This window comes from Cynocephalus volans, chromosome 7, assembly GCF_027409185.1.
Source record: "Cynocephalus volans isolate mCynVol1 chromosome 7, mCynVol1.pri, whole genome shotgun sequence".
Taxonomy (NCBI): domain Eukaryota; kingdom Metazoa; phylum Chordata; class Mammalia; order Dermoptera; family Cynocephalidae; genus Cynocephalus; species Cynocephalus volans.
This window is the reverse complement of record NC_084466.1, coordinates 125,439,285-125,462,881: the sequence shown is the minus strand read 5'-3', so window position 1 is coordinate 125,462,881 and position 23,597 is coordinate 125,439,285. Positions and strand designations below refer to the sequence as shown.

At 37.6% G+C, this 23,597-nt stretch overlaps 1 protein-coding gene across 2 annotated transcripts in view; it reads left to right on the top strand.

Annotated features, from left to right (window-relative positions):
* The window catches only part of LOC134382638 (cytochrome P450 2C9-like), a 73,519-nt gene that overhangs the window by 5,732 nt on the left and 44,190 nt on the right, over window positions 1-23,597 (top strand). Inside the window, exon 5 of one of the 2 annotated variants that reach the window (XM_063103358.1) lies at window positions 409-585. The exons of the other annotated variant lie outside the window; for it this stretch is intronic. Coding sequence (XP_062959428.1) covers window positions 409-585 — 177 coding nt within the window. The remainder of the gene's footprint in view (window positions 1-408; window positions 586-23,597) is intronic. 2 annotated transcript variants of the gene reach the window in all.

The following is a 23,597-nucleotide window of genomic DNA, read 5'->3' as shown; positions in this document are numbered from 1 at the left end:
CAAATTATAGAGAATTATGATACAGATTGAGTATCCTTTATCTGAAATCTTGAGACCACAAGTGTTTCAAATTTTGGAATTTTCAGATTTTGGAATATTTGCACATACATAATGAGATATGTTGGTGATGAGACCCTGGTTTAAACACTAAATTCATTTATGTTTTATATACACCTTATACACATGTAGGCTGAAGGTAACTTAGTACAATATTTTTAATAATTTTCTTCATGAAACAAAGTTGTGACTGCAACTGGTCACGTGAGGTCAGGTGTGGAATTTTTGACCTGTGGCATCATGTTGGCACTCAAAAAGTTTTGTCTTTTGGGGCTTGATATACAGTAAATGTCTTCATTATTTTTATTTATTTATTTTTTTACTTAATAAATTACTGTTATTTTCTTTTAGGTCTGCAATAGTTTTCCTCCTCTCATTGATTATTTCCCAGGGACTCATAAAACATTACTTAAAAATATTGCTCATACAAAGAGTTATATTTTGGAGAAAGTAAAAGAACACCAAGAATCACTGGATATTAACAATCCTCGGGACTTCATTGATTATTTCCTGATCAAAATGGAGCAGGTAAAATGTTAGCAACAGCTCAGTTCTTTAATTACTTGTGTATTTTGTCATTCATTGAGTAGTTCTGTGTTTACTAGGGATGCTTAAATGGTCAGACCAGTAATGTTTGGCCAGTATTTTAAGTATATATTGTGTTCATGAATCTTCATTAAGCATCATGTAAAACATAAAATTAAATTGTGAAATAATTAGAATACATTAACTCCATTCTTTTTTATTTTTGGTGGTTGGCCCATTCAGGGATCTAAACCCATGACCTTGGTGTTATAACGCTGTGCTCTAACCAACTGAGCTAACTGGCCATCCCCATTACCTCTGTTCTTTAGATGAAAATAATCTACTTCAGGAGATAGAATGCACATCATAGGTGAAATGGAAACAGCTACAAACAAGTTGGAAAATGCAAAACATATTACCATAATATGAAGATGGACATGATCAATGCATTTGTAGTGAGGGAGAATGGAAATGAATGACTTAACCTAGAAAGGTGGGATTTCTGCATTTCTATCAGATTGAAATTGACCTTAAAACATTTGCAAGAGAGATACAAGAGGGATTTTCAGAGGGGTTGAGTGGTATCAGTTGAGGAGTAGAGATGTGTGAGGAAAAAGTAGATAGATGGAAGAGAGAAGCTTTAATTGAGTGTAACCTAAAATGATTTTGCACAGATATGTAGTTGGAGGATGGTGTGTATCAGGTGATCTGTAAGTATGTATTCTGTTATCACGGCATCATTTATTCATTTACTTTATTTTATTTTACTTCTCAATATACATTGAAGTTGATTTTCGTGTCCCTTTACCCGTTCCTTTTCCCCCTGTCCCTTTCTTTCCACCTGCCCCGACAACATCATGTCTGTTCACTTGTCTTAACAAGTTCAAGGAACCGTTGTGATTGTTGTGCTTTCTTCCCCCTCCCCCTTTATTTGTTTATATATTTGTTTATTTATTTGTATCTCCCAAGAGATAAATAAATAAGTTAGAACATGTGGTATTTCTCTTTCTGTGCCTGAATTGTTTCACTTAATATAATTTTCTCTAAGTCCATCCATGTCATTGCGAATGGCAGTATTTCATTCTTTTTTATAGCAGAGTAGTATTCCATTGTGTAGATACACCACAGCTTCTGTATAAACTTATCTGATGATGGACATTTGTGCTGGTCCCAACTCTTGGCTGTTGTAAATGGTGCTTTATTAATCATGGGATTACAGGTCTCCCTCTGGCATGATGATTTCCATTCCTCTGGGGATATTCCCAGCACTGGAATAGCTAGATCACATGGTAGATCTACCTGCAATTGTTTGAGGAACCTCCATATCATTTTCCAAAGGCTGCATTGTTTTGCAGCCCCCAAAACAGTGTAAAAAGTTCGTTTTTCTCCACAACTTCGCCAGCATTTATCATTATCAGTCTTTTGGATATTAGCCATACTGACTGGAGTGAGATGGTATCTCCAAGTGGTTTTTATTTGTATTTCCCAAATTCTGAGTGATGTTCATCATTTTTTCATGTGTCCATTGGCCATTCGTATATCTTCCTTTGAGAGATGCCTATTCAGCTCCTTTGCCCTTTTTTTAATTGGGTTATTTGTTTTCTTGATGTAAAGTTGTTTGAATTCCTTGTATATTCTGGATATTAATCATTTGTCAGATGTATATTCTGCAAATTTTTCTTCCCACTCTGTTGGCTGTCTTTTCACTTTGTTGATTGGTTCTTTTGCTGTGCAGAAGCTTTTTAGTTCGATATAATCCCATCTGTTTATTTTTCCTTTAGTTGCCTGTGCTTTTGAATACCTATTCATGAAGTCTGTACCCACTTCTACCTCCTGGAGTGTTTCCCCTCTGTTTTCTTTAAGGAGTTTTATTGTTTGGGGATATATATTTAATTCTTTAATCCATTTTGAGCTGATTTTGGTTTATGGTGAGAGGTACTGGCCTAGCTTCATTCTCCTGCATATGAATATCCAGTTTTCCCACACCAATGGCTAGAGAGGCAGTCTCTTCCCCAATGTGTAGACTTGGTGCCTTTGTCAAAGATCAGATGGCTGTAGGTGTGTGGGTTGATTTCTGGGTTCTCTATTCTATTCCATTGATCCGCATGTCTGTTTTTATGCCAGTACCATGCTCTTATGGTTATTATAGCTTTGTAATATACTTTAAAGCCAGGTAGCATTATGCCTTCAGCTTTATTTATTTATTTATTTATTTATTTATTTATTTATTTATTTATTTATTTGCTCAGGAGTACTTTAGCTATGCGTGTTCTTTTGTTATTCTGTATAAATGTCTGGATAGTTTTTTCCATTTCTGAGAAAAAATGTCATTGGAATTTTGATGACGATTGCATTGAAAGTGTAGATTACTTTGGGTAAAAAGGACATTTTTACAATGTTAATTCTTCCAATCCAAGAGCATTGAGATAACTTTCCATCTTCTTGTGTCCTCTTTAATTTCTCTCAACAGTGGTTTGTACTTTTCTTTGTAGAAATTTTCCATGTCCTTGATTAACTTTATTCCTAAGATTTTTTTTTTTTTTTTTTTGGTGGCTATTGTAAATGCGCTACCTTTCTTGATTTTTTTTCTGCATTTTCACTTTGAGAGTATAGAAATGCTATTGATTTTTGTGTGTTGATTTTGTATCCTGCAATTTTTCTCAAATCGTTTTTCAATTCTAGGAGTTTTTCTGTAGAGGCTTTAGGCTGTTCAGTATATAGGATCATATCATCCACAAACAGGGACAGTTTGGCTTCATCTTTTCCAATCTAGATGCCCTTTATTTCCTTCTCTTCTCTGATTGCTCTGGCTAGTACTTCCAACACCATGTTGAATAGGAGTGGTGAGAATGGGCATCCTTGTATAGTTCCCATTATCAAGGGAAAAGCTTAAATCTTTTCCCCATTCAGGATGATATTGACAGTGGGCTTATCATATATGGCTTTAATTATATTGAGATACTTTCCACTTATACCTAACCTGTAGAGATTATTTATCGTGAACAAATGTTGGGTTTTGTCAAATGCTTTTTCAGCATCTATAGAGATGCTCATATGGTTTTTGTCTTTGCTTTTACTGATGAGGTGTATCACATTTATTGATTTGCATGTGTTGAACCAACCTTGCATCCTTGGAATGAATCCCATTTTATCATAGTGTATAATTTTGTGTATGTGTTGCTGTATTCTGTTAGCTAGTATTTTCTTGAAGATTTCTGCATCTATATTCATCAGGGATATTGGCTTGTAATTTTCTATTTTTGATATATCTTTGTCTGGGTTTGGTATCAGGGTGATGTTTGCCTCATAGAATGAGTTTGGGAGAATAGCCTCTGTTTCAGTCTTTTGGAACAGTTTATAGAGAATTGGTATCAATTCCTCTTTGAAGCTTCACTAGAACCCTGTGGTGAACCCATCCAGTCCGGGGCTTTTCTTCGTTGGGAGACTTCTGAAAACAGCTTCAATTTCTTTTATTGTTATTGGTCTGTTCAGATTTTCTATATCTTCTTGGCTCAGTTTAGTAGTTTGTATGTGTCCAGAAGTTTATCCATTTCCTTCAGAATTTCAAATTTGTTGGCATATAATTGTTTATAGTAGTCTCTAATGATTCCTTGTATTTTTGAGGTATCAGTTGTTATATCACCTTTTTCATTTTTAATTTTTGTTATTTGGGTCTTCTCTCTTCTTTTCTTAGCATTGGTGAAGGTTTGTCAATTTTATTCATTTTTTCAAAAGACCAACTTTTTCTTTCATTGATCTTTTGTGTTGTTTTTCAAGTTTTTATTTCACTTAGTTCTGCTCTGATCTTAATGATTTATTTCCATCTACTAACTTTGGGCTTGGATTGTTCTTGTTTTTCTCGTTCTTTAAGATGAAGTGTTAGGTTGTTTATTTGCCATCTCTCCATTCTTCTGATGTAAGCATTTAATGCAATAAATTTCCTCCTTACTACTGCTTTTGCATTATCCCACAGGTTTCGGTATGATGTGTCATTATTTTCATAAGTTTTAAGAAATTTTTTGATTTCTTGTTTAATTTCTTCTTGGACCCATATGTCATTAAGTAGAATTTTGTTTAATTTCCATGTGTTTGTATAGTTTCCAGAGTTTCTTTTGTTATTGATTTCTAATTTTAATCCATTGTGATCTGAAAAAATATGTGGAATAATTCCCATTCTTTTGAATTTGTTGATCATTTGTTGCATCATTTATTGAAAAAATTATTCTTCACATAGAATTGTCTTGACATCCTTATAAAAATCAATTCACTAGAAATGGGAGGGTTTGTTTGTTGGCCTGAGTTCTACTCCATTCATCCATGTCTATCCTTATGCCAGTAGTACACTGTCTGAAAGTCTTAATTACTGCAGGTCTATATCAAGTTTCAAATTAAGGAGTCTTAGTTCTTCAACTTTTTAAAAATTGAAACACAGTTGATCATCTTTTTTTTTTTTTTATTGAAACGCAGTTGATTGTATGGAATACTCTGTGGCCTGCAGAATTGAATATCAATATCTATGCTGCAGGACCCCAGGGAGGCACCAGGGCAGGGGCAGCAGCTCACTTACTTGTGCCTGGGTTGGCTTCCCCAGCTCCATACCTCAGAGCCCCAGTGGGTCCAAGGGTGGTGGTAGTAGCTCACTAGTTGTGGTTGGGCTCAGCTTCCATTGGTTCCTTTTCTGATTCTTAAATGTTGTTGGGGAGCAGTTTAGGGGGAGGGGGAGAGGTAAAGGAAAAGGGAAATAAGATGGGAAATGGAGGAAGGAGGGGGAGCATGATGGAGTTCCATAGCACCCCCCTCATTCCAACAGGGGAGAGCAAGGGGATCTCAGTCGTGGCTCAGTCATTGCTGGGCTGGTGGCAGATGCTGGGGTTCATGGCTGAAGCCCTCTGCCCCCTACTCCCCTGGCTCAGCGACCCAAGGTGCTTCCTGCAGCAGCTCAGTGGTTGTCATGGGCTGGATGCAGATATCAGGGTGGTGTGGCTGAGGCCCTTGACCATCTCCCCTCCCTGGCTTGTGAGCTCAGGGGGCTTCCAGTACTCCTAGGTTTTATAGGTGTTCTTTGGTGGTGTTAGACCTTTACTAGTTAATATCAGAACTTTGTCTCATGTCTATGCATATTTTGTTTTTTCTTTCAGTTCTGTATTTGACTATTCACTCTTCTTACCACTTTAACTCTGCACTAGAACTAATTTATTGTCCATCCTTTGCTTACTTCTAAAATGGGGGAACTTCCTGTAGGGACCAGCACTTGAGCTCTGTAGTTGAGCTAAACTAAATTGCTTCATTGCTGCTGATTCCATGGGGAAGGCTTTTTGTGCAGCTCGGGTTTTTATTGTTGACATCGTATGTACCCCCAGGTCTCATGAGGTCTGGTGCACCTTGGTTGTGCTGCAACTCTGGTCTGAGCCTGAGACTTTTCAGCAAACTTCACCCCCTGCTGTTCAGTATTCTTGACCAGTCTCCACTGTGTGGACCTGCCCTAATTGGAGGATGGATCAGCTGTCCATGCTGTGTCCCAGTGCTCAACTTGTGGTCCCATTTCCCTCATCACCTGCTCTCCAAACACTTCCCATGTACAGGCCATGTGCTGGTTCCTTGTGATGACTCACTGGACTCTGAGTGGCTCCTTTTCTCTGTTGCCTGTGGACCCTTACCTCTATGTTTGTCCACAGGAACCCTTTTAGTGGTCCACCTGGCCTAGGGATAACCAAAGCCCTCTTCCCTATGCCGCTTCTAAGAAACTTTGTAGGAAAGGCCCACCTGCTGCTTTTGCCAGCTCTTGCTCCATGAGCTCACCAGCTCCAGACTTGAAGTGGCCAGGGCTCAAAATGGTGGGAGCAATCCTTTCTTTCTCTCATTGCGGAATCTCCTACCTTCATGAATTCCATAGGGCTCTCCTCCTCTTAACCTTGGCTGTCATTGCTTTTTTAATACTTGTAAATTTCTTGATTTATGGAAAAGAGGGATGATGGGGACCTTCTATTCCACTATCTTGACCAGAAGCCCAGTGTCTTTTTGATTATAGCCAGTATAACACTGGTGAGGTAGGACCTAAATATGGTTTTGATTTGGATTTCCTCACTGCTGAGTGCTGTTGAACATCTTTTCATGTGTTGTTGCTTTGCCTCCCAAGGATTTATCACCCCTTTTCCCCTGGGTGATGGAGCCACCAAAGATTACTCAAAGGCCATCTCTTCTTAGCAGTGAGAAGCCCCAAAATGGGTTAATCTCCCAGAACCCTCGAGATAGAGGCATTCCTTCCATTTGGGAAATTAACCACGAATTGGGGTTCTTTTCCTGCATTTATTTTCCAGACTAGGAAGTTACAGGAAGAGAACATAGGTGGGGTTTTTACTAAGTATAGTTTAACAAGTTTAGCAATAGAAGCTGATAACATGCAATTAAGTTGATCCACTAACAAAAGCTTGATTTTAGCAAGCCTTCTCTTCTCATAGCAATTTCCCAGTATCTTTACATATCAGTCAGTAACCTGTCTGTCTTTGAGCCAGCAACCTTGCTGTGTTATAATTCTTTATCTTACAACAGAGACTACATAACCTGGGGAAAATTTCCCGTCCTTTGCAAGGTCAATATTTGAAACTGCAAGGCTTGGCAAACCAGGCCCTGTGAAGCAAATTTGGTTTATACATACTATACATCTCCCCTTGTTTTATTCATTTAAAAGAAAAAGCAAAAGCTGTAGATCAGGTTTTCACAGTTAAGGCAAAACCATTTAAAGCAAAGTTGGTATCATTTGGCATGGCAAGTCCCTTTGATTTATTTCTGGTGAGGACTGATGATGTCATCCTCTCAGGGTTGCTGCATTGGCATCATTCCAGGTGCTATGAATTGGTTGTAATTACCAATTCTTGAAACTCTGGAATGGGATTCTGCTCCATATAATAGTTGATTCTGAATCCAGTGAGTTTGTTTATGTTAAACTGTACAGGACATTCTTGCTTTCAGAGTGTCGAGTCTTTTGTAAAATTTTTGATCAATTACAAGTCTTTTGTTTAGGAACAGGATGTCTCATCCAAGTTACAAATATCCTCTTTAAGGTCAGGAAAATTTAGAGAACTGCTTCTGTAGAGAAGATGTTATTTTCCCCTTAATGATCAAGGCATTCCTCAAAAAAATATTGAAAATCAATATCTTGATTGAAAAGGTCTTAATTTTCTTTGTAAATATCCCACACTGCTGGGAAGTTCTTTCCCAGGTGGTGATCTTATGTCCCATATTGGGTGGTGGGGGGGAGATGAACAGCAGGATGAAGCAGGACTGAGGCAAATTTAAGGCTACATGAAAGCGGTCAGCAACTTAGAAGTGAGACATGCTATCTTATATCCAAAGTTCTAAATTATATCCTGTTATAAGGAGAGAGAGTTAATTTTCATTGAATTTATAAAAATAGCTACATTGTCATAGTAATCATAAAGATGCTTAAAGTTATTAAATTTGGGGGGATCAAATAGGGAGAAAACAAATACTTTTACTTCTGTTTTAAATGACATTTTACCAAACTGTTGGAGAGTGAGCGAGTGAGAGAGAGAGAGAGAGAGAGAGAGAGAGAGTTTTCTTAAATTTGGAAAACAAAACATTAAGAGAACAATTGGTGTTTAAAATAAGGAAATTACAAAAACCCATAATTCTTTTTAATTAGCTCACTAATTAACTTTTGTTGTTTTGACCTTTGTGAACAATTTCACAAAGCCATCAGTTTCTTTGTTAAAATTTTGGAAATTTAGTTTAAATGTATGAACTCAATGTTTGACAGGAAACTATACCTATCAGAGTTTTTCATAAAATATTTGAAGACATAACATTTTAAAATTATAATTAAACCAAGATTATGACCGGTAGCATTTATATCAAGACACAGATATTTAAGAACCTTACAAGATTTTGGAACACATATCCATAACACCTTCAGTACTGACAATGCTTTCCCATATAATCTAATTTATTAAATAAGCCAATTAGTTTTGATACATTTTTTATATATCCTTTGAGAAGCTCCAGGGCCCTTGGAATTCCTTAAAGTTATTTTAAACTGAAAAGGTTGGGCTTTTAGTTTTGGAAAGCTTTGTCAAGTAACAAAAGGCTTAAAACACTTACTTGAATAAAATCACAATTTATTACAAAAGTTAAACCAAAGTGACAGAGGGTTTCAAAGGCAGAGAACACAAGAAATCATCATCAAATAAGTTTCTTAAACCAGTTATCTAAGGGACAAAGAAAACCTTTTACAAGTTTGTATTAAGAGCAGTCAAGTGAAAAGACCTCTAGTAATCCTGTTTGATTAGTAAACCCAGGCAATGATGTGTGTCGATAAGAACATTTTTATACATTCAGATTAGTAAATGGGCATCCATTTATCAGAGCAAATTATACAAAGCCCATTTGAGTTTTAGCTATTTTTTACCAAATACATATTTATGGTTTCCCAGCCAAAAACTTGGTGTATTAGATCTATACCCTTATCAGCTAATGATACCTAAGGACTATGCAATATTTGGCATAGGTTTCCTCACACTAGCCATTTTGGGTCCCAGGTTTCCATGTGGCATTTGGAGACATGTGGAGCTAAAAACAGAGGATGGTATATACAAAGATAGGGTCTAAAAGATATTGTTTCTCCCAACATGGCCAGGAGGCAGAGTTGAGATAACAAGAAGACATGTTGACCTAGAGACAAATTTAGGTAAAAGGTATAAATCAAATTTTGAAAATATACTTATCAAAACTTTAGAAAATTTAAGTCATATGAACTTTAAAAGTATAACTATTTATTTAATGAGCATGGATTAACTATAAGCCAATTTGGTACCTTGCGCATATCACGATTGTACATACAGACATGAACATATAGACATAACACACAGCTAACACACACATATATGCAGACATAAACAACAAGAACAAACAAGGATCTTATAGGTTTTGTTCAAGATGTGAAAAAAAAAAGCTCACTAGTAAAAAGGACAGTCAGGTTTAGAATGAGTTTTTTTAAAAAGAATTTTTGGTGAGGCCTCACCCTGCCTTAAAGAAAGCAAGATAACAAATTTACATTGTAAAGCCAAGAATGCAAGCCTTTTCAAGAAGATGCAGAGAAAGTTTTCCTTTTTAAAAAAAATGGCATAAAACTTTACCAGAGGATTTTGTGTAGAAATACATAGATGAGCTTAGAAGAGAATTTAGAAGTCTGTTTAAGGTAACCAGCCGGATGCCAGGAAATTTGAGACCATCTGGTTAAACAGGTATTTTAGGTTAGTTTTTGTTTCTCAAATGAGTTCCTGAGGTTAAGGAATGAGCTATTGGAAGCTATTTGACTGTTGGAGTTTTTTAATTTACCCCAGGTCAATTTGGAGCTTGTTGTCATTATTTTCATTACTGGTGGTCTGATGTGTACCATTCCCAGTGAGATGAATTGAGGTGTGATGGTGAGGTGCTGAGATTTGGGGATCAGATTCAATTTCTCATCTGGTTTGGGGTTCCACATAAGGTTTAACAGCCTTAGCAGTAATCCGTTTTGGGTCTATGGGTGAGAGAACAGACACATACCCTCTCCCCCATGTTAACAATTTGACAGGTCTCAACCATTGTGGTCCCATCAGCAAGTGGCAGAATAGAACCAAGGGTCTAGGTCTCTTTTTAGGAGGTATAAAGTGTCGCTCTGTGGCAATTAATTTTTGGGAGTTACAATTTTAAAATTTTACTGTAAACAGAGCTTTAAAGACTTGTTAATGAGGGGCCAGTCCTATATCTATATTACCCCTCCTTTGTTTACTTATTTGAGATTTAAGAAGGCCATTAGCGCTTTCAACAATTACATGGCCAATGGGGTTAAATGGGATTCCTGTGACATATTTAATGTTCCAGTTGTCACAGAATACTTGAAAGACTTTGGAAGTGTATTCCAGTCCATTATCCATCTTAATTTGATTTGTAATCCCCATGGTACCAAAGGCAGAAAGATGATGCTTTTTTAACATATTTAGCAGTTTCTCCTGTTTGGGCAGTGGCATGAATAAGACCAGAGTAAGTATCAACAGTAACACGTAAATATTTAAGAGTGACTTCCACTTGCCAAATTTCATTACCTGTTATTTCTCGAGGATTAACTCCTCTAGGGAAATTAGATTTAGAAAACCTCTGACAATTGAGAAAAGCATGAACAATATCTTGAGCTTGTCTGTAAGGGATCCGATGCATGTTAGCCAAAGCTTGTGTACCCTGATGAAAAAACTGATGAGAATCAATAGCTTTCTGTAAAACATTATTATACATAACAAAGCAATCAGCCATATCATTTCCAATTGATAAAGGGCCAGGAAGACCAGAATGGGAATGTATGTGAGTTACATAGAAAGGATGATGCCTTTTTTGAATAAGTATTTGTAAATGTCCAAACATTTCAAAAAAAAGATAATCATTTCCCTCATGCATAGATGCATCTTGAATCACCTGTAAGACTCCAACTATGTAGGCAGAGTCAGCTACTAAACTAAGTGGCTGATTGTAAAAATGTTGCAAAGCTGCAATGGCAGCTGCCAACGCAGCCCTTTGAGTGCACTTATGATGGAGAGTAACAAAATGTTTCCGGATTCCCTGCTCCCACCATGCTTCGGATCCCCCTCCTGATCCACCAGAACTACCGACAAACACAGTCCGTGCCCGAGGAGGGGAACAGGGGATAAACAGGATTTTAATTGTATGGGCAGTATTTGGAGTCCTCGTAAAACTCTATCATGGGGTAATGAGAATTGTATCTTAACAACAAAGTCAGCCATAGTGATCTGCAAAGACTTTGATCATTCAAGGGCAGCACAAAAATCAGCCCCAGGGAGACCAGGATTAACAACATCAGGATCACGCCCAGCAAGCACTCCGTCAATGGTGTCCTCCCCCAGTGAGCAGCTTAATACATTGTTCCAATTCAGTATATAATTTCCTTTTTTGTTGATGGGGTAAGAAAATCCATTTAATGACTCCTATTTGAGGAGAAAATTGGCAAAGCAAACCTGTGGATCTATGTGGGGTGTTTAAAATAATGGAATGAATGACTAGAGATTTAACAATACGTGTTAATTGTCTGGAATGCAAAAAGGATTCAATCTGTTTTAATTCTAATTCAGCTTCTTCAGATAAGTAACAAAGGGAGGACAGATCAGGGTCTCCCTTCAAGGTATTAAACAAAGGTTGTAATTGATAAGTAAGAATACCCATAGAAGGGCGGAGCCAGTTAATGTGGCCAAGTAACTTTTGTAAGTCATTTAGAGTAACAGGCTCCTGAATATGGAAAGATATATTTTGTGGCTGTATACTTCTCTGAGTGAATAAAAAACCAAGGCATTTCCAAGACTCCTTTTTTTGAATTTTACCTGGAGCTACTTGTAAACCAGCATTATGAACTTGTTTGATTAAATGTAAATAACTTGTGATAGCAGTTCTGTATTGTCATGAACATTGTCAATTTGTCTATTTACAGCATCTTGAAGACAATTAATAAAATCTATATAAGGCACAGTGGGTCCCTGTCTAACAGTAGCAAAAGATTTACTGCCAGTATTCCAGGGACTATGCCATGGCTTGAAATGTACCATTTGTAACTATTGTTTAACAAATAAAGTAGGTTGATTTAATTTCTCCCCTTTAAGAGGCAATAGTTTCACCCAAACTGGAGGACCAGTGGTCCATTGTAGTTTGGATGGTGGGAGTGTGGCTGTGGCCATCATGATCAATTTTGAAGAAGATGTCCCAATATAAATATCCCATTGAGCAGGGAGGTCTTGGCCCCATAGAATTTGAGGTAGATCTGGAACATAAGGCATAATAGAGGCAGTTTGTCCCTTGGGGCCAGTATACAACAAAGAATTTTTACTTTGATAAGGGATTTTGAACCTGCCTAATCCAGTAAGTGTAACTGGTGAAGAAGTTACTTTCCATAATGGAGTCCAATACTTTTTAGCAATTATGGTAAGACCAGCCCAGGAATCCGTAATTAATTTTTGCTCAACAGTGGCTGAGTCTTATCTAATCTTTGCATCAAAAACGCATCAGGGGAAGCAAGACATTGAAGTTTAGATTTTGTTTCAGGAATTTTGTCCCAAGCCTTTATGGCTGCTCTAGCTGTTTGATCAAGTAACATGTCCATGTTAATTTGAACCTCATTTTGTAAATTTTTGAGTGAAATAGCATGTAAGGCTTCACAATATTCTTGTAGCCATGCTGTATATTGAGCAGGAGTTAAAACAGTTTTTCCAAGTGTTTTCCAATGACAAGGGGTCATGTTATACCCATTAGCAATTGATTCTAAGTATTCCTTAGTAAAAGTACTATGTGAGCCGTTTTCTGTTATGCTCTTTTTAAATCTTTTAAACAAGGAGAATGGGAGGTTTTCATGTCTTGACTGAGTCACAGTTATTACAAAGGGAAAGACATGATGAGCATCAACTCCCATGTTATGTCCTTCTTTAAGACAGGACTCCATCAAGGGAACACATGAGTTGTTTGTCTCTAAAGGTGGAAATGGTGGGAGAGGAGGAGGAAGAAGCAAGGATTGTTTTTCATCCTCTTTAATGGCATAAACATGTTTTTTCCTTTTGTTAAGGTTCTGAATAATTTTTAAAGCAATTTGACAAAATTTCCAAACCACTATAATCAATAATAATTTAGTTAGATGACGGTTAGTTACTTTATAACCTATTGCCTTTAGGAGACATAAAAGGACTAAACTATGTTGAATTTCCCTCTTAGACAGCAAACTACCCATAATCACATGAATAGATAGAGAGTTGAGAGAGTAAGAAAGCAAAATGTCTGGGCAAAGCCCTAGCTAAATACTACAGCAAGCATGCAATCACTTAATCGAAAGCCACTCCTGTGATCCTCTTTACCGTGGTGAGTCCTCCTTACACATCCCCCTTTTGATGGGATGAGTAGACATCCTCTTCCTTTTTCCAGGCATCTTTTTTATTTTCCTCCCTTTAATCAGGATGAGTGGTGGATGTCCTCTTCCTTTTGCCCCTTTTCTTGGGATGTACACTTTCTTTTCCTTTCCAAGGCTTGGCTGGTCAGTCTCTGATCCATGGACCCAGAATTTGTCACATCGGGGTCACCATTTGTTGCTTTGCCTCCCACAGATTTGTCACTCCTTTTCCCCTGGTGATGGAGCCACCAAAGAAGTCCCAAAAAGTGTTATTCCCCCATAAACCTCGAGATAGAGGCATTTATTCCATTTGGGAAATTAACCACGAATTGGGGTTCTCTTCCTGCATTTATTCTTCATACCAGGAAGTTACAGGAAGAGAACATAGGTGGGGTTTTTGCTAAGTACAGTTTAAAAATTTTAGCAATAGAAGCTGGTAACATGCAATTAAGTTAATCCACTAACAAAAGCTTGATTTTAGAAAATGTTCTCTTCTCACAGCAATTTCCCAGTATCTTTAAATATCAATCAGTAACCTGTCTGTCTTTGAGCCAGCAACCTTGCTGTGTTATAATTCTTTATCTTACAACAGAGACTACATAACCTGGGGAAAATTTCCTGTCCTTTGTAAAGTCAATATTCGAAACCGCAAGGCTTTGGCAAACTAGGCCCTGTGTAGTACATTTGCTTTATGCATACTCTACAATGTGTCTGTTGGCCATTTGTATATCTTCCTTTGGGAAATGCCTAGTCAGTTCCTTTCACTATTTTTCAATAGGGTTATTTGTATTTTACTGTTATGTTACATCAGCTCTTTGTATATTCTGGATATTAATTATTTCTCAGATGCATAATTTGTAAATATTTTCTCACACTCTGTACGTTGTCTTTTCACTCTGCTAATTGTTTCTTTTGCTGTGCAGAACATTTTTAGTTTGATTTAATCCCATTTGTTTATTTTTCCTCTTGTTGCCTGTGCTTTGGGGGTCATATTCATAATGTCTTTGCCAATCCTACTTCCTGAAGTCTTTCCCCTGCTTTTTTCTTTTAGCAGTTTTATAGTTTCAAGTCTTATATTTTTCTTTAACCCATTTTGAGTTGATTTCAGTATTTGGAGAAAGGTACACGTATTGTCTACTCAGGGTCTTTTGTTGTTCCCTGTGAGTGTTAGGATTGTGTTTTGTATTTCTCTTAAGAATGTCATTGATATTTTGATGTGGATTGTATTGAATGCATAGATCTCTTTGGTAGTATGGACATTTTCACAATGCTATTTCTTCCAATCCAAGAGTGTGGAATGTCTTTCCATCTTTTTGTGTTTGTGCTGGAGACCAGCTCTGCAGGATTTGTTGGACTTGAATAGGTGGTGTCACATCAGCAGGAAAAAAGAGAAGGGCAGACCATAAATGTCTAGTGCAAGTGTGGAGAACAACCACATGAATCTTGCTTTATTTATGTCTTTTACTTAATTTTTTAAATGATGATTTATCTTAACCAAAACATTTCTTATTTCATCCCTATAGAAAAAGAAAAATAAAATGTTCCAAAGCACTCATGCTGTGACCAAAACACCCACTTATGCATCAGTAGTTCACCTCAAAACCTTTGGTTTCTGGCCAGGAAACTATACAATGGCAACATTCTTGGCTTTAAAATGTCAGACTTTTGGTCTGAATTATAAACCTTAATCTTCTTAGCTTACAATTTAACACTTTTTAAATCTTATACTTACTACACTTAATTTTAATAACATTGATTAATTATGGTTAACAATTTAATATTGCTTATACTCTATATTGATCATTTTAATTTATAATCAAAATTACAATGTTTATAACATGAATATTATAATAAACTTTAACTATAAATCTTTATTAAATTTCTATGTTATTGTTACAAATTTTGTGTTACAAACTGATTTAAGCATAACTTATTAATATCAAAATTTGTTTGTGTTTCTCTATAATCTAACTTATTTATCTTATAATGAAACCTTTTATTTCCCTGCTAATAAACTTCAAGAACAGCACAGGGTACAAAGTGAGAAGTTAAATGACCCTTCTCAAGTTTGTTAAAGCACACTGCATCATTCCAATCCCGGAATGATATGTTCTTGGTCAGTCAAGTGAAACAGTGGGAGTGGAAAAGGAACAAAGAAATCTGTAACTGTTTGTGATCAATTAATTGTAAACACCACTGCACTCAGACTCACTGTCTACCTAAAGATGTGGAATTATAAATATTTAACACAATAACTTCATTCTACATGTATAAGAACATGATCACAACTATAATGGATCAATGCACATATCACTAACAGGAAAGATCAACAACAAAATTAAATCAGGCCAACCCATACTGGGAACATGAATCTAAAACTCCTTTAGTACTGACAATGACATTTAAATAAATCAATTAATTCTGATGCATATTTAACATGTCCTTTGAGAAACTCTAGGGCCCTTGGAATTCCCCAAAGTCATGCAATGCCAAAAGGTTGGGCTTTTTAATTCTGGGAAGCCTTGTAAAGCAACTGAAGGTGAACAAACAGGAAATTCCACAGAGCCATGCCACATACATGGGACCTCCTGCAGCCTAGCTGAACAAGGGGTGTCACTCCTCAGGCTCCCATGCCATTCCCTATAGCAGGACAGCTCTTGACATGTGCACTTTAATTTCTTTCAGCAGTGATTTGCTGTTGTAGAGATCTTTCACCTCCTAGGTTAACGTTATATCTAAGAATTTTATTTGCGGGGTGACTGTTGTAAATGGCTTAGCTTCCCGAATTATTTTTCTGCTAATTAGTTGTTGGAGTATAAAAGCACTACTGATTTTGTGTGTTGATTTTCTATCCTGCAACATTACTGAAATCACTTATCAAATCTAACAGTTTTTGTTGTTGTTGTTGTTTGTAGAGTCTTTAGACTTTTTAATATATAGGATCATGTCATGTGCAGGACAATTTGACTTCCTTTTTCCAATCTGGATGCCTTTTTATTTCTTTCTCTTGCCTGACTGATCTGGCTAGTACTTCTAATATTATGTTAAGCAAGAGTTGTGAGAGGGGCCATGCTTTTCTTATTCCAATTGCTAAGAGGAAAATCTTCATCTATTGAAGATGATATTGGTGCTGAATTTGTAATATATAACTTTTATTGTGTTGAGATAATTTACTTCTATACCTAATTTGATGAGAGTCTTTCTCATGAAGGGATATTGAATTTTGTCAAGTGTTTTTTCTGTGTCTATTGAGATAATTGTACAGTTTTTGTCCCTGATTTTGTTGATGTGCTGTTTCACATTTATTTACTTGTACATAGTGAACCATCCTTGCATCCGTGGGATGAATTCCACTTGATCATGGTGTATAATCTTTTTAATGTGTTACTGTGTTCTGTTTGCTAGAATTTTGTTGAGGATTTTTGTGTCTATGTGCATCAGAGATATTGATCTGTAGCTTTCTTTTTTTGTTGTTGTATCTTTATTTTTGGCACAAGGGTAATGCTGGCCTCATAGAATGATTTTGGGGGAGGGGCGTTTGTTTCAATTTTTTGGAATAGTTTGAAGGGAATTTCTATTAATTCTTCTTTAAATGGTTTGTGGAATTCAGCCATAAAGCCATTTGATCTTGGGCTTTTCTTTGTCAGAAGACTGCTGATTACTGCTTCAATCTTGTTGCTTGTTATTATTGGTCTGTTCAGGTTTTCTATTCCTTCTTGGTTCTGTCTAGGTACTTTGTGTGTGTCCAGAAATTTATCCATGTCTTTCAGATTTTCAAATTTGTTGGCATATAGCTGTTTATAATAGTCTGCAATGATCCTTTATATTTCTGTGGTATCAGTTGTAATTCTCCTTTTTCTTTTCAATATTTGTTATTTGCATGTTTTCTCTTCTTTTTTCAGTTAGCCTAGGTAATGTTTGTCTTTCTTATCTTCTCAAAAAAACAACTTTTTATTAATTGATCTTTTGTATCACTTTTTAGATCTCTGTTTCATTTAGTTCTGCCCTGATATTAATTATTTCTTTCCATCTGCTAATTATTTAGTTCATTGAGGGGTAACATTAGGCTGCTTATATTAAATCTTTCTATTCTTTTTTTTTCAATTTATTATTTGAATTGAATCATAATTGACTATACACATTTATGGGGTACAGAGTTGACCATCAATATTTCTGTACAGTATATGGTGATCGAATCAATATTATTAGCATGTTCATGATTACAAATCACAATTACTCTTTGTGTTCCATACCCAATTACTCCTTAACCCTACTCGCTGTCCCGCTTTCCCACATCTAATAACTATAGTTCTCTTCTCTCCTTCTGAATATACACCATTTTATTGTGGCCTTTCTTTCCATTCCCTCCCTCCCTTCTTTCTTTCCTTCCTTCCTTTCTTCACTCCCAATTATGTATGAGGAAATGTGGTATTTCTCTTTCTGCACCTGGTTTGTTTCACTTCACATAATTTTCTCCAAGCTTGTCCATGTTGCTGCAAATGACAGAATTCCATTCTTTTTATGGCTGAATAGCATTCCATTTTGTATATATATCACATTTTCCTTACCCTGTTGACCATCAATGGACATTAAGTTTGTTTTCATATCTTGACTACTGTACCAAGGCCCCGGGTTCGGATCCCATATACGGATGGCCGGTTCGTTCACTGGCTGAGCGTGGTGCTGACATATCTTGACTACTGTAAATGGAGCTGTGATGAGCATTCTTTTGATGTAAACATACATTGCAATAAACTTCTCTCTCAGTACTGCTTTTGCAGTATCCCACAGGTTTTGGTAAGATGTCTTTGTTCTCATTAGTAGCAAGAAATGTTTTGATTTCCTGTTAAGTTTCTTCTTGGATCTGTATGCCATTCAGAAGCATGTTGTTTAATATCCTTGTGTTTGTATAGTTTCCAAAATTTCCCTTGTTATTGATTTCTAGTTTTAATCCATTGTGGTCTGAATAGACACTTGAAATAATTTTAATTTCTAAAAAATTTTTGAGACTTGATTTGTGACCTAACATGTGGTCTTCCCTGGAAAATGTTCCATGTGCTGATGAGAAGAATGTATTTTCTGTCCTTGTTGAATGAGATGTTCTGTGGTTACCTGCCAAGTTCAAATGCTCTAAAGTGTGGTATAAATCTTATGTTTCTCTGTTGCTTTGTTGCCTAGATGATCTATCCTATGTTGAGAGAGGGGTGTCAGTTCCTGAAATATTAATATATTGGGGTCTATCTCTTTTCTTAGGTCTAATAGTGTTTACATATATATCTGGGTGTTCCATGGTTTAGTGCATATATATTTAAGATTGTTTTGTCTTCTTGCTGGGTAGATCCCTTTATCATTACATAGTGGTCTTCTTTGTCTCTTTTTATAGGGATTTTTTAAATTCTATTTTATCTGTTATAAGAATAGCTACTCCTGCTTGTTTTTGATTTCCATTTGCATGTTATATCTTTTTCCATCTCTTCATAGTCTGTTTGTGTTTTTACAGGTGAGATGAGTTTCTTTTAGACAGCATATAGTTGGCACTAGCTTTTTAATCCAATCGGCCATTCTGTGTCTTATGAGTGGAGAATTTAATCTATTTACATTTAGGGTTTTTACTGAGAGACTTTGTTTTACTTCTGGCATTTTATCAATTTTCATTGGTGTGTTTTATATATCTTTTGTTTCTTTCTTTCCCTGTTATTGTTTGTGGTTTGGTGTGTGCTGGTTTTTGGAGTTGGTAAGATGTACTTTCTCTTTCTTGTTTATATTTTTGCTCTAACACTGCGTTTTGTTCCTTCTTGTGTATTCACGGTAGTGATTACTGTTTTTGAATTCCAGATGCATGCCTCCCTAAAGGATTTCTTATATGACGGGTCATGCGGTGTTGAACTCCTGTAGTTATTGTTTGTCTGGGAAATACACTTTTTCTCTTTTGTTTCTGAATGACAGCCTTGCTGGGTATAGTATTCTTGCCTGAAAGTTTTTTTCTTTTAATATTTTGTATATATCATCCCATTCTCATCTGGCCTGTAGTGTTTGTGTTGAAAAGTCTGCAGTTAGACTGAAGTGGACTTCTTTATAGGTGACTTAATGCTTTTCTCTTGCTCTGTTTAGGATTCTGTCTTTGTCTTTGAGTTTTGCCAGTTTAATGTTAATGTGTTTTAGACAGGACCCTGTTGATTGAATCTGTTTGGGACTCTTGGAGCCTCCTGAATCTGAAGATCCATGTCTTTCCCTATACTTGGTGAAGTTTTCTGCTCTTATTTTGTCAAACGTATTCTCAATGACTTTTCCTTTGTCCTCCCATCAGGAACACCATGATTTGGATGTTTGTGCACCTAAGATTGTGTTATCTCTCTTAGATTTTCTTCATTTTTTAAAATTCTTTTTCCTTTTTTGTCTGTCTGAGTTATTTCAAAGAGACTGTATTCAAGATCAGAAATTCTTTCTTCTGTTTTTTCCAGCTTACTGCTTAAGCTCTTAAGTTGTGCTTTTTATTTTGCTGAATGACTTGTTCAGTTCTATGAGTTCTGCTACATTCTGTTTTAAAGTATTAGTCTCTTTGTATGTTTCCTCTTTCATATCCTGGATAATTTTGCTCAGTTCATTGTATCATCTGGGTATTCTTGTGTCTCAATGAGATTCCTTAAGATTTTTAGTTGGAATTAATTTTCAGTAATTTCAAGTGTTTCCTGCTCTATGAGCTCTGGTACTTCAGAGTTATTGTATTCCTTTGGTGGACTCATATTTTCTTTTTTTCTTTCTTTTTTTTCTGATACCTCTACATTAGTGTCTGTTTGTCTGGTAAAACAGTTGCTTCTTCTGTTACTGTCCTACCCTGCACTCTGTTGGTGACCCTCATTATGTCAATGCAGTTGAGTGGTCAGCAGTCCGCCTGTAAAGTGGTAGTGGCTGCTGTGGTAGCAAGCCACTCTAGTATTGCTGGTGCTTGTTGAGGTGGCACTGGTGGGCTGCCCATGTGGCAGTGGTGCAGTGGTGGCTCCAGTGGTGAAGGCTGCTCATATGATGAGGGTGATGATGGTGACTGCAGCAATGACAATTGCTCCAGCTGCCCTCTTGGCTGCAGTGTTTGTTGTCATGTCCTGTGCAGCTATGGTATCCACAGTAACAGCAGGGTTACAATTGAAGTTGCAGTGGTAGCAGCTGTAAATTCCTCCCTGGTGTTTGCAGTGTCCTTACCAGCAGCAGGGTCCCCTTATGGGGATGTCAACAGCACCACTGGCTACACCCACCCCTCTTGCATCTCCAGTGTTTGCAACAGCAGTGGGTTACTTCATGGCAGTGACAGCATTGCTGGTGGCTGTAACATCCACCCTCATGTCTGCAGTGTCTCCAGCAACAGCAGGGTTACTTTGTGGGAGTGACAGTTGTGCTGGTTACTGCAACACCCTCCCTCACATGTGATGTCCACAGCAGAAGCAGGGTCACCTCATGGGGACAGCAATGGAACTGGTGGATACAACTGCCTCTCTTGCCTCTGTGGTGTCCTCTGCAGCAGTGGGGTTACTTCATTGCAGTGGCAGGAGCACTGGTGGTTGCAACTGCTTTCCTTGTGTCTGTGGTGTCCTTGGCAGCAGTGGAATTACCTCATGTGGGTGGCAATGGTGCTGCTGGTTGTAGCAATCTCTCTTGCATCTGTGGTGTACTTGGCATCAGTGAGATTAACTCACGTCTCCAGTCTGTAGTTGTAGTGATGGGCTACCTGAAGGACTGCTCCTTTTCAGGGATCAGTTCTGTGATGGACAATGGTTCTGAGATGGGACAATGGCTCCAACGACTGCAGTAGTGGTAGTTGTGGGCCTGTTTTGATCCTATTCTGTGGGATGAACATGCTCTGGGAACCTCTAGTACACCATCTTCCCAGATGTCCTGTTGTTCTTTATAAGACTGTTTTGGCACTCTGGGTCCCTTGAATTTCCATATGATTTTAGCATAAGCTCATAAATTTCTGCAAAGAAGCCATGGGAAATTTTGACAGGGATTGTATTAAATTTGTAGATCAATGTATGGAGTGAAGCCATTTAAGAATTGAGGTGAGGCCAGCCATACGATCTGCACACAGGATCCCCACCTATACCATTGCAACAGTAAGCCTTGTTGTGTGCAGGACCCCTCACAGCCTCCTACAGGGCAGTGGCCACCACCAGCAGCTGTCCACATAGCTGCTATTGTCCCAGCCAGACCAGCAACATGCAGGACCCCCATCCAAATTATCTCACCAGCCAGCCTGTTTGCACTGGGACACCACCCCTCCAAAGTAGCCTGCAGTGTGGCTACTACCAACATCAGCCATCACACCAACCAGATTGGTCCACAGGACCCCCTGCTAAGGCTGAAGAAATAGCCAGCCCAGCTGTGTGCAGGATCCCCCCCATCACTACCGCCTGCAGTGCAGCTCTTTGCTCCTGCCATTACTGCTTCTGGCAGCCATACACACTGCCACTGCTGTCATTGGACCAGTTAGACTGGCCATGTGAGGGACCCACTGCCACCACTACTCATTGACAGAAGGAAGGTCATGAGCAGAGCCACAAGAAAGAGGTAAGCCAGCACAGACCTGTGTCTCAGTGGCCCAACCCAAAGGGGGAATAATGCTGCTCCTGTGGTTGTGCACCTGTGGTGGAAGCAATGTGTACAGTACACATGACTGCCTTAACCCAGGGAGAGACACACGCAGAGACCTAGGAGAGAGCAGAAACCCAGAAGAGCCAAAAAGTATAAGAAAATCCCAAGCCATCACCCACCCGTCCCCCTACAAAGAAAAGTAAGTACCCAGGAGAAGCCTCAGTCTGTAGGAATGAGGAAAGAGAAACCCTACCAAGTGTCACCCATTCAAGCTGAGGAGATCCAATATACCCAAGTGCACCCACCAGCATCATGGGAGAGTAGCCAGGGAGCTAACAAGCCCACTCACAACAACCCACCTCAGCCAAAGAATGCCAAGGCACCCACCCAGGCACTTTGCCCAAGACATCAAGATCTTACCTACATCCTTGACAACCAAACACAGTGTCACTAACCACAGCAGTTAACCACTAAGTGCCTAGGCCATGGAGGCACTCACATGCTACATTGACATTGAATATAGCTGAGGTATCCACACAGAGACTACCCTATTGAGTCTACCTGGGAACAATATGAAAACACCCTACTCAACAGTCAGTATAAAACACATCTACAGGAAGAAGTCTCTCTCCTTGAAGCCCAGACTAGAAGTAAATGCTCTATGAGGTGACCAGCCATCAATGTAGAGATACTAGAAATATGAAGAAAAGTAAATATGACACAACTAAAGGAATATGATTGTTCTCAAACACCAGGGCCCCGCAAAAACAGGACACCTTTGAAATGTCTGAAAAGGAATTCTAAGTAACAGACTGATGGATTGGATTAAAAAGCTGGATCCAATTATATGCTGTCTACAAGAAACTCACCTCACCTGTAAAGACACAAACCAGCAGCGAACGGATGGAAAAAGATATACCATGTAAATCAGAATCAAAAATGAAAAAATAAAAAATAAAAAAATAAAATAAAATGAAATAAAATAAAATGAGCAGGAGTAGCTATTCTTATTTAGGAAAATGTAGACTTTAAACCAAAAACCTTAAAAACAGATAAAGAAGGCCATGATATAATGACAAAGGTCTGTACTCAAGAAGAAGACATAGCAATCATAAATATAAAGACATCCAACATTGGAGCACTCAGATGTAGAAAGCAGTCAATGTTAGACCTAAGGAAAAAGATGAACCGCAATACAATAATATTTGGGGACCTGAACACCTCTGTCTTAGCATTGGACAATCATATAGGCAATAAATCAACAGAGAAACACAGGATTTAAAGCACACCTTGACCAATTGGACTTGGCAGATATCTACAGAACATTACACCTAACAACTACAGATACATTCTTCCTATCAGTTCATGAAACATTCCCCAGGATAGATAGCATATTAATTCACAAATCAAGCCTCAACAAATTTTGAAAAATTAAAATCATTTTGAGTATTCTTTCTAGCCACAACAGATTAAAACTAGTAATCAATAACAAGCAAAACTC